The 11,827-nt window shown below is 46.0% G+C and overlaps 1 protein-coding gene across 4 annotated transcripts in view; it reads left to right on the forward strand.

Annotated features, from left to right (window-relative positions):
- The window catches only part of UBE3C (ubiquitin protein ligase E3C), a 131,322-nt gene extending 123,396 nt beyond the window's left edge, over positions 1-7,926 (forward strand). For all 4 annotated transcript variants that reach the window (XM_528010.9, XM_016958504.4, XM_054655421.2 and 1 more), the window contains one exon: positions 6,146-7,926. In XM_528010.9, coding sequence (XP_528010.4) covers positions 6,146-6,316 — 171 coding nt within the window. In that variant the 3' untranslated portion in view covers positions 6,317-7,926. The remainder of the gene's footprint in view (positions 1-6,145) is intronic.
- Positions 7,927-11,827: the final 3,901 nt, after the last annotated feature.

Raw genomic sequence — 11,827 nt, forward strand, 5'->3', positions numbered from 1 at the left:
ATATGTTAGACATCCAGTTTGGAAAAATCATCTTAATATTTAGGCTTTCCGGTTAGCTTAGTATGCCTGGATTTGCCAGGGCTGCAGAATTAATGTAGACTTAAAGGAAGAGAATGTCTTTCAGTTGAAGTACTATAAATAGCAAAGGCAGGCAGGCATAATTTTAAAGTTATGAAACTCCTTAGTGCCAGATTATTGGAGAAGAATAACATCTGCTAAAGCTAATTAAAGTTTAATATGTTTAATAAATGTGATTGTTACAGACAAAAAATCATTAAAGTGCTGTAGAAAATTGTTAAGTTACCATCAGGCCACATAATAAATTAATGATTTTTCTCACTCTGAATTAATGCAAATTCCCGTTGTACTGTATTTAATTATGCACAAAATGGTGCCCTTGACTCAGATTTCAGTGAAGAACTTCATTTTTTTACTTTTAAGTCTCCAAGTAGGAAATTCAATTAGCGTTATGAAAGAAACACTAAAATGTGGCATTTAATTGCAAAATATATTTTAAGCTTTTCATTTATCCAGTGACTTTGCCAGCAGTCACTGACCCCTTCATTCAGAGATCCTTTTCTGTTTCAAAAATGCAATGCTTCCTTTTTAGTATATTCAAGCATTTGTGAAAATTATTGCCCTCATGTACTCAGAATGCTGAATAATAAGTGTAATAAATGTTATTTCTGGTTCTCCTTTGGTTCTCATTCTAACATTTTTATGAGAGATTTAAAGGAGCAAATAAACTATAATTAGAAAAAAAAGACAATGGATTTTAGCACATATTATATGCCACATATATTTTTTTAATGAAGTTTACATTTAACAGTAAAGAGACCTACAAAGATCAGTAATAAGAATCATGTAAGTCTCTTCATAGGCTTTTTTTTTTTTTTTTGAGATAGAGTTTCGCTCCTGTTGCCCAGGCTGGAGTACAATGGCCCATCTCAGCTCACTGCAACCTCTGCCTCCTGGGTTCAAGTGATTCTCCTGCCATAGCCTCCCGAGTAGGTGGGATTACAGGCACCTACCACCACCCCCAGCTAATTTTTTTGCGTTTTTAGTAGAGGCAGGATTTCACCATGTTGGCCAGGCTGGTCTCGAACTCCTGACCTCTGGTGATCCACCCACCTCAGCCTCCCAAAGTGCTGGGATTACAGGCATGAGCCACCGCGCCCATCCTCTTCATAGCATTTTGTGGGCTGTGCTCTTACTAGTTTTACCCTTAACATAAATTATATGCTAAACTCAACATATAATTGAAACAAAATCCAACTGAAATGTGGGTGTGGCCAGTTGGGTGCCTGTTGTGCTTTGTGACAGCTTCAGTGCTTCCAAAGTTTCCTGCAGAATGGGACATTGCTCTAGTTTGATTCACATTTGACTACAATGGTTAGAAGGTAATTACCTTTTCTATTTTTTAAATTTTTTTGAACATAAACTCAAGATTGTATTGTCTTCATAATAAAACAAAAGATGACACTTAGAATTGGATGTCTTGGCCCTTCCTCCTCTTCTATCCTCCCAGTTCAGAATGCTCACATCTCTTTATATCCAGCATTCTCTTACATCTGCACCTATGCTCAACGCACTCAAGCCTCAGCACAAGCTTCTTCATAGTTCTAGCCTTTTCCCGGAAAATCAGCTTAGTCTGCCCACCGTAGCCGCTCTGCTTCGTGTCCTAACACCACCTTCCCCGGGCACCTGTCCTAACGCCACCTTCCCAGGCACCTGTTGTAACGCCACCTTCCTCGGGCGCCTGTCCTAACGCCACCTTCCCGGGCATACAGAGAATCCGTGCCCTTTTGTGCCGTGTCGCTTTGTGGGCTTGCCACACTTACAGAAAGTCGAACGGGGGCCGGGTGTGGTGGCTCACGCACTTTGGGAGGCTGAGGCGGGCGGATCACCTGAGTTCAGGAGTTCTCGACCAGCCTGGCCAACATGGCGAAACCCCATCTCTACTAAAAATACAAAAATTAGCTAGGTGTGATGATAGGCACATATAGTCCCAGCTACTCGGGAGGTTGAGGCAAGAGAATTGCTTGAACCTGGGAGGCAGAGGTTGCAGTGAGCCGAGATTGTGCCATTGTACACCAGCCTTGTTGAGAGAGCAAGACGCCAACTCAAAAAAAAAAAAAAAAGTCTAGCAAGTATTAGGAACATTCACTTTGTGGGAGCGCTGTTGGCACAGAAAGCACTTTTTTTATATTGGATTTTTTTTTATTTTTTTTTTACCTTTCAGTAAAAGTAATGTTTTCATTATAGAAAATTGGAAATTGTGATTAAGTATAAGAAACCTATATTTCCTCCCATTCTAACCATTATTTTTTTTATGTTTCCTTCCTTTAATTAGTATGTGTTTTATCTACATACATGAGTGTGTGTTAATGTAGATATGCATAATTTTTTCTGTTTTTGGTAGAGGTAGGGTCTTGCTCTGTTGCCCAGGCTGTCAGAAACTCCTGGCCTTGAGTGATCTCCCACGCCAGCCTCCCAAAGCACTGGTACTACAGGTGTGAGCCAACATGCTCGGCCTGTTACACACACACACACCTGGTATTACAGGTGTGAGCCAACATGCTCGGCCTGTTATGTGCACACACACACACCTGATATTACAGGTGTGAGCCAACATGTTCAGCCTGTTATGCACAGAGACACACACCTGGTATTACAGGGGTGCGCCAACATGCTCGGCCTGTTACACACACACACACACACCTGGTATTACAGGTGTGAGCCAACATGCTCGGCCTGTTACACACACACACACACCTGGTACTACAGGTGTGAGCCAACATGCTTGGCCTGTTACACACACACACCTGGTATTACAGGTGTGAGCCAACATGCTCGGCCTGTTACACACACACACCTGGTATTACAGGTGTGAGCCAACATGCTCGGCCTGTTACACACACACACACACACACACCTGGTACTACAGGTGTGAGCCAACATGCTCGGCCTGTTACACACACACACACACACCTGGTACTACAGGTGTGAGCCAACATGCTCGGCCTGTTACACACACACCTGGTACTACAGGTGTGAGCCAACATGCTCGGCCTGTTACACACACACACACCTGGTATTACAGGTGTGAGCCAACATGCTCAGCCTGTTACACACACACAAAAATATATATTTTTAAGACAGAGTTTCACTCTTATTGCCCAGGCTGGAGTGCAATGCGTGATCTCGTCTCACTGCAGCCTGCAACCTCTGCCTCCTGCCTCAGCCTCCCGAGTAATTGGAATTATTACAGGCATGCACCACTACAGCCGGCTAATTTTTTATTTTTAGTAGAGATGGGGTTTCGCCATGTTGGTCAGGCTGGTCTCAGAAATCCTGACCTCAGGTGATCCACCCGTTGTGGCCTCCCAAAATGCTGGGATTACAGTCATGAGCCACTGCTCCTGGTCACGTAATTTTTAAATATAATTTTAGCTGTATCTTGTGTTCAGTTTTCTAGGCTACCTTTTTCACTCAACATTACATCAGGATCATTTTTCCTCGTGTTATTCTTTGAGATATTTTTAATGGACTTGTAGTGTCCCATCATGTGATTTACCAGTTTACTTTCTGTTTTTTAGTTGTTTACAGCTCTTCCTTCGTTGTGATGCTGTGAACCTCTTGTGCATAAATTATCATGTGCATCTCTAATCATTTCTTAGAGTACAGTCCCAGGAGTTGTGAATGTGGGTGAAGCCCCTGCTCCTGCTGCCAGGCCCACCTCTCAGAGAGTTTCGTGTACACGTGTGCAGGGAAGGGCTGACCTAGCTAGGTCTCTGAAATCCGTGCCAGATACTAAATGTGCACAGGCTGCGACAGTGAGCAGACTGAGGGCGATCTGTGCCTTATTGTCTTCCTGTTGGAAGAGAACACATAAATCACGTATCTCAAATGTGAGGCAAGTAGCTAATGGTGTTTGTGTATACGAGGAAGGTGGAGTCACCGGTTCTTCGTGGCCGTCAGAGGACCGACATGCCATAGGTCTCATGCATTGAGTCTGTGTTGAGCAATCCCTAACACAGTCTTTGCCTACAGATACATCTGCACAATTGTGGAAACTGTGTATTCATTGCATCATTTTTTGTAAAAAGCTGAGAGAAGTGCCCACCAACACATCGTGCCACGCGTGTCCATGGAACACCATACAGCCTCACCATTGATAGGGCAAGATGACCGAGACCCATTATCAGATGAGAAAAGCAAGGCACGGAATACTGTGTCTCATGTGCTCACGGTCTCAATTTTAAAACGAAAGGAGGGAGAACATTTTCTCATGCGTGCATTTCATCTCTGGGAGCACTTAAGACGCTGAAGCGTTGGTTGCCAGTGGGAATGGGAACTGGGTATCTGTGATACAGGGATGAGAATTTTCACACTGTACCTTTAAATACCAGAACGTCGTGAACACATCTGAAAAACAGTATTCAAATTTCCCTGATCATCTTTCTTTTTTGTTAACAATTATTTAAATTCTGGCACAAGCAAGCCACTTTTCATCATGCATTTGGTCTATAGATGTTCTACCTCCCTCAATTTTGTCTTGTAATTTAATGAATAGGGGAACTGGGGCCGGGCACGGTGGCTCACGCCTGTAATCCCAGCACTTTGGGAGGCTGAGGCGGGTGGATCACGAGGTCAGGAGATCGAGATCATCCTGGCTAACATGGTGAAACCCCGTCTCTACTAAAAATACAAAAAATTAGCCGGGCGTGGTGGCGGGAGCCTGTAGTCCAAGCTATGCGGGAGGCTGAGGCAGGAGAATGGCGTGAACCCGGGAGGCAGATGTTGCAGTAAGCCGAGATTGCACCACTGCACTCCAGCCTGGGCGACAGAGCAAGACTCCATCTCAAAAAAATAAATAAATAAAAATAATAGGGTAACTGGGTTGCTTCTTTGTATCTCTTGAAAACTGATAGAGGTCTCATCAGATTCTAAATTTGAATTTTTCTTCTTTTGGCAATAACGTCACATAAAGAATGTCGTATGCTTCCCATTCCCTTAATCGTCATGGAGATCCACTTCTCGTGAGTCATCTCTCCACAACGCTGGGATCGATCTCTGCGTCAGAATTCCTCTTGATTTTAGTGGTCACTTATCACTGCCTAGATCCATTGTTTAATGTGCTTCTAAAACAGCCGTGTTCTAATTACGTAATTGTATCATTTATTAGCTGGAATTTTCTATTTAAAAACAGCTTTGTTTCTTCTCACCAATGATGTGGTTAACCCGAGTAATAGCTTGTACAGGAAAGATAGAATAAATCTTGATCCTTTTTAAAAATTTTTTATAGACAGGGTCTCGCTGTGTGTTGCCCAGGCTGGAGTGCAGTGGTGTGATCATACCTCACTAACCTCGACCTCCTGGGCTCAAGACATCTTTTCACCTCAGCCTCCCAAGTAGCTGGGAATATAGGGGCAGACCACCACACCTGGCTAATTGTTTTGATTTTTATTTTTAGTGGAAATGAGGTCTCGTTATGTTGCCCAGGCTGGTCTCGAACTCCTAAGCTCAAGCCATCCCCCAGCTAGGCCTCCCAAAGTGCTGGGACTACAGGTGTGAGCTATGCGCCTGGCCTGGAATGTTATTTATCCCTTTTTATGCCTGAAGCACAGTGCATAATCTTTTATGTAAGTTAGAACTAAGCCATCAATGTAATTTTTTAAAAAAGCAAATGTGGGCCGGGCACGGTGGCTCACGCCTGTAATCCCAGCACTTTGGGAGGCAGAGGTGGGCAGATCACAAAGTCAGGAGTTCAAGACCATCCTGGCCAACGTGGTGAAACCCCTTATCTAGGAAAAATCCAAAAATTAGCCAGGCATGGTGGCAGGCACCTGTAATCCCAGCTACTTGGGAGACTGAGGCAGGAGAATCGCTTGAACCTGGGAGGTAGAGGTTGCAGTGAGCTGAGATGGCGCCATTGCCCTCCAGCCTGGGCGACAGAGCAAGACTCCATCTCAAAGAAAACAAACAACAACAACAACAACAAAGCAAATGTGGTTTCGGGAAAATGTGACTGCAATGGTAACTTTTTACTGATTGGAGCAGGCACATTTTGTGTACTTTGTATTAAAACTCATGTAATGCCATGCTTGTTACAGTGACATCTTGCACACATGCTGTTTTTCAGGAGTTGTATCCCGCATTTTGTATTCACAACGGAGGCTCCGACCTTGAGCGGCTCCCCACAGCCAGCACCTGCATGAACCTGCTGAAGCTCCCCGAGTTCTATGACGAGACACTTTTGCGAAGTAAACTTCTCTATGCGATTGAATGTGCCGCTGGCTTTGAGCTGAGCTGAAGCTGATGCTGGGGTCCGACCCCTACAGAGAACCAGTGCTTCCTTCGTCAGCAGCGCCTCCCCAGACCCACGAGGATACTCACACTGCACGCCTGAGGCTCTCCTAAGCTCCTTCTTTCATTCTGCCATTCCTCCCTCCCTTCCTTTTTTAAATGATTTTTATTACGGTGTGGTCACTTATTTAGATGGACATTGCTTTTCAAATAACTTAAAATAACACGTTATGTGCCATGTGGCTACTTTAGTAATATTGCCAAGAAGAGCACAGTTTTTACACTAGTGGCATCTCAGTGAAATTAACCAAAGATGAAGCTTTGGCTTTGCTGGTGAGATCAGAGCCCTCCTGAGCAGGCAGCGCTGCTCCAGGGTTCAGACAGGGCTGCGCAGGCGGCAGAGATACAGGGTCTGAGGCTGAGACGCCATGGGGCCGCTGCTGCTTATGTGGTTGGATTGTTTACAAGCCTCATTATTAAAACTGAAGGCATTTTTTTTTTCTGCTGCCTTTCCCAAAGTGGTTAGGTTTGGAAAAGAGATGATGATGGTAATATTTTATTTGTGCTTTTTAAGCCATTTCCCCAAATGGGACTAGCATGCTTGTTTTCAGTATACCGTGGCCTGCCTCATGATGGTTTGGAGATACCGTCTGTGGATGTGAGGTGGAGACTTCATTCATTGTCCTATTTCTATCTCCACTTTGTGCCTGGAGAGCTTTCAGGGGAGGTGGAGGAGGAGGGTCTGCCAAGCTACTGCAACATCTGTCACCCACTATACCCAGTTACTTGGGGGAGGACAGACACTGTGGTGTCATTAAAGTTGTTTGAACCAAAGTGGCGGCTGCATCTTTGTCCCGATGCTAGCCGTGCCGGTCTCCCATCATCCGCTCGCCCTCCTTTCCCCTGGGCTGCGCCCACTTGTCTTCCTGGATATTTGGGGGTGACTCGCCATGCTTGGCACCCTCTGCTTCCTGGTGCTGCTCTGACTCGAAGACGGGACAGTCCCTGGTGCACATCCAGGGAAGAGGAGTGTCGGTAGTTCTTGCAGTAGGCACTTTATCAGGGCCTGACCTGTTGCTGGGTGATTTTAGTCTCTACAAACAGCGTTTCAAAGCGTCAGCTGTGGGAGCAGAGTGACCCTTTGCTGATGCTGGGGGGAGGGGATCTAAATCCTCATTTATCTCTTCTATGTCTAGTATTTTACTGTCACTGGAGGCTCTGTGGGCTGTCATAGTTAATTGACCATAATTAGCAATATACTTTTAAAGTGGGAAAGCTGAATGACACTTTTAAGACAATGAACATTATCAAAACAAAATGTATAATTTCTTAATTTGAATAATAAATTAAGCGTTTAAATGCTATTTGTAGTCTTGATATACAGAAATAAAATAATTAGGGTTGGTCTTTTTTATTTTAGGTTTTATGTTGAATGTTCTATATCTTATTAGTTAATTTGTATATTTTATTAGCAGTATTTTGGAAATAGCATATCTGAGACTGAAGAGAAATTGACAATTCACTTATTTGTGGTTTTTTTCTCAGCTATTCTGAGCTTATTTATTTATTTGTATGTTCTAATGGCTAAACATTTACATTAAATGTTTTTTTTCCCAAGATTGTGTTGGAGTCCTACCCCAAATCATTGTGATTAGCACAGCTTCTGAATGTTACTAGTTTTATCACAGGTGTTTGCATGTCACCAGCTAATGGAGTATAGTAAGATGGCCTACACTCACTGAGAATCAGAGGTCCTCGGGAGGATGCCTGTCATCAGGGGTGGGCCGAGCGTGGCTCCCAGGCCGGCGGCCGGTGTGCTCCTATCCGACCAGCCACGGGTGTTGGCTTCCCGAGTCTCCCATTGGGTCTGGCATTAGTTCTTGAAAAATTTCTGGAGGAAGATTCTTTGTTCTTTGTTTTGTTTGCCCTTTTCTACGTTCTGTCCTACTTTCTGCTTTCTGGTAATTTTGTACACAAACCTAAATGTTGACTTGGGGTTATTGCAGATACTTCTCATGAGGTGTTATCTGCAGAGAGATCTTTGTTTTGGTATCCTGAGCTCGTTAAGGCAGCTTTATCGATTGCAGTGGTTTACAGGATGGTGTGTGCTTTTGCGGAGCGTGGGAAACCAGATACTGCATCCCTGCCCATCGTGAGCCTGCAGTCTACACTCTATGTATCCGTGCCATTGACACGCAGGCCTCCAGTGGTGGAACTGGGAGCACGGGAAAGGCTGTGGTGGGGTTAATGACTCCTTCCAGGAACTTCCTGAGGAGGTGAGTGGTGAACCTGAAATAATTGAATATGTAAGCTTTCTCATACTTGAAAGAAATAAACAGCCAAAGGCACATGGTAACTCGAATAGAAATTCAGGGCATGCTCAGCTCTTTCAGATCCACCTGCTCCGGGTCAGCAAGCATCACAACTAGCAGGGTAGTCTAGGAAGTGACGTAGCCACCCTGTGCATCCCTCACAGAACAGCAGGTTCACCTGGAGGTTTTTCTAATGAGAAATTACCTAGACTTCTCAAACACGGGCTGAATGCTGGAGTGCTACACTGTGGCATGCTGGGATCAACCCAGAGGGCTTTTCCTGGTGCTTGGATGGTGGTCAAAGTTGGTGACCTGAAGAGACTGGTGACCAGCATGTCCAGGTGGGAAAAGGCACTGACTACACAAAGGTCTCTGCTTCCAGAAAATTCTGAGGGTAAGTTCTTGAGCCCAAGTGCTTTGTGCCTCGACTGATTTAGCTATGAAACGGGGACAGTCTAGAGGCTTGGGTTTCACAGGAGCATTCTGGAGATGCCATGAGCATTGTAGACAGGCTTTTGACTTTCACATACTGTAAACCACGTTTTAATTTGTCTCCCTAGGCGGTTGGTGTCACAGGTTGCAAACATCACATCTTCAAAAGTCTGCCCTAACAGCCTACAAGGTTACAATAGTTTTGGCCAAGGTCTTAACAATAAAAATATTGCTGTATAAAGGCAACGTTACTACTACTTTTTCTTCTGCAGAGGTAGGCAGAAAACGGTAATCTCTTTAAATGCTGTTCTCTTTTTATGTGCGTTTTTCTTTTTTTTTCTTTTTTTGAGACAGAGTCCCGCTCATTTGCCCTGGCCAGAGTGCAGTAGTACTATCTGGGCTCACTGCAAGCTCCGCCTCCCGGGTTCAAGCGATCGTCCTGCCTCAGCCTCCCGAGTAGCTGGGATTACAGGCGTGAGCCACCGCGCCCGGCCCCACTTTTGCTTTAAGAGGATGGTTTACGTTCTGATTACTGAGATGGATTGCTGTGGTTTGGATTCATCGATTGCGCACTTCTAAATGTTGACAGGAGGCAGTGTCCGTCATTAGCTTATAACTGAGGGCCTTATTTATGTTCAAAATACTGAGCTGAAGACTCTTGACACCAATTTTACCGTTCAGATAGGAGCTCCCACCACCAGCCTCGTCTTCCCTGACCCTGGAGTGGGCAAAAGCAAACGTAGAGGCTCGAAGGGTGTCACAGGAGGGAACCATAGCCAGCCAACTGGGGCTGCCTAGAGAGGCAAATACGGCAGAAGTCACTGGGTTTTTCTTTCTGCACGATCCAGAATAAAGAAAGGCACACCTGTTGTGCTCATTAAGGTGATCTTATGTCATGGAAGCAAGCCTATTCAGTCTTGAATTTATCGTGGAGGGTGTTCACATACTGAGTCACCCAAAGAATTCAATTGCTGGCAGTGTTTCTTAGATTTGTGGATAGCACAAGGTCCATGCGTCTCCTTGAACTGCCAGGATTGCAGACAGAAGTCCGCCTCCACGATGGGTGCTCCACGCCTTCACAGCTCAGGACCCGCATGTGAACTGGCCAGCGTCACTCCACGTACGCACCGTGCTAGGTAATGGGATGGCGCCGATGGACTGATGAGTTTGAGGTGATGACTGAATGGATGCTGTCGTGCTTGCATCCACAGAACCACAGACTTGACAGGACCAGAGCTGTTAGAGCTCATTCAAGTGTGAGGGGGGTAGTCTTTCTTAAAATGGTATCGTGTTCATGGTCATCAGCTCCCTGTGGCTGCTGTAGCAAATTACCACAAATCAGGTGGCTTAAAGCAGCAGCATTTCTCTCCTCCAGGGATCAGGAGGCCTCACAGCCTCAGGGAGGAACCCTTTGTCTCCTCCAGCTTCTGGTATCTGGTGTCTTCTCCCCCTGTCTCCAGTGTCCTGCCTTTTTCCTATAGACACCCCCGTAATCCAGGATGACTCCATCTCAAGATCCTCAATTACATCTGCAAAGACTTTTTCCAAATAAGGCCGTGTATGTACACGTGTCCTGGAGTCAGGACGTGGCCTGTTTCTTTGGGCAGCCCCATTCTGGCTGTGTTTATTTAAGTGTGGTAGGTAGACCCTTGGGGATTTTGAAACGTGTTCTGGTTGTACTTGGCTGTTGCCCACGCAGACTCGAACAAGCCTTTCCTTTGACTCAGTAAAACGAGCGGTGTATGAGATCAGTGTTCCCAGCCCTTCCTGAAGGCCATTGTGTCTCTAGGGGTGGGGGCTTAGCAGTCTGTATTTTTTATAGTGTCCTGGATAATCCTTCCCAGGTGATTTCTGGAAAACAATTAGACAGTCTCAAAAAATCCTTTCAATGTTAAAAACTTCTAGGTTGGGAGTTGCAGGGCATTCCAGCTGATTTGCCTGGAGTTCATTTCTGGTGCTCCGGGGAGTCCTGATACCCGCAGCACCTGGGCCGGAACCTCCAGCTGTACGTGCCATCCAGGCTCCGTGGAGGATGGTCTGTGGCACAGCTGCCGACTGCTCGGCTATAGCCTGGCGCACAGCCCTTCGAGCCTCTACGTTTGCTTTTGCCCACTCGGGGGTCAGGGAAGATGAGGCTGGTGCTGGGAGCTCCTATCTGAACCGTAAAACTGGTGTCAAGAGATCTTCAGCTCAGTATTTTGAACATAAAATAAGGCCCTCAGTTATAAGCTAATGATGGGTTCTAGAGGCTAATTGCAGCCCGGAGCCAGACGTGAGACTCCAGTCCGGACTGTGTTCTATGTTCCCGACACGTGGGCTGTCCCTAGGCACCTGGCCCTCCTCGGGTCAGCCTGGCCTTCTCCCACTCAACACCTACCACTGCATCACAGACCCTCCCAACAACACCTGAGGCCTTCCTGCCGCTTTCTCTGCCCCTCCCTGTCCCAAGCCATTGGCTTAGAATTGCAGCAAAGTGTCCTCCGTCCTCAGTCCCTGCCCACTGCCAAAGTGACCCTGACCTCAAGTCAGTTCATGACACTCTCTGGGCAAGACCTTCCAGTGTGTCCCCAGCTCAGGGAGAGCTGAGACCCTGTCATTCGCCCCTGGTGCCATCAGACCGCGCCCCTCCCCAGCTTGGGGCCCTGGGATGTGTGCTGTGCTGTGGCACATGGCTGATCTCGTGTTGTACAGCAGTTTATTGCCCAGTGCCACCTCCCCTGCCACACACACCCTATTTAAAACACAGCCCCCTGACCTCAGCACATCCATCCTCT

Source organism: Pan troglodytes, chromosome 6, assembly GCF_028858775.2.
Source record: "Pan troglodytes isolate AG18354 chromosome 6, NHGRI_mPanTro3-v2.0_pri, whole genome shotgun sequence".
Taxonomy (NCBI): Eukaryota; Metazoa; Chordata; class Mammalia; order Primates; family Hominidae; genus Pan; species Pan troglodytes.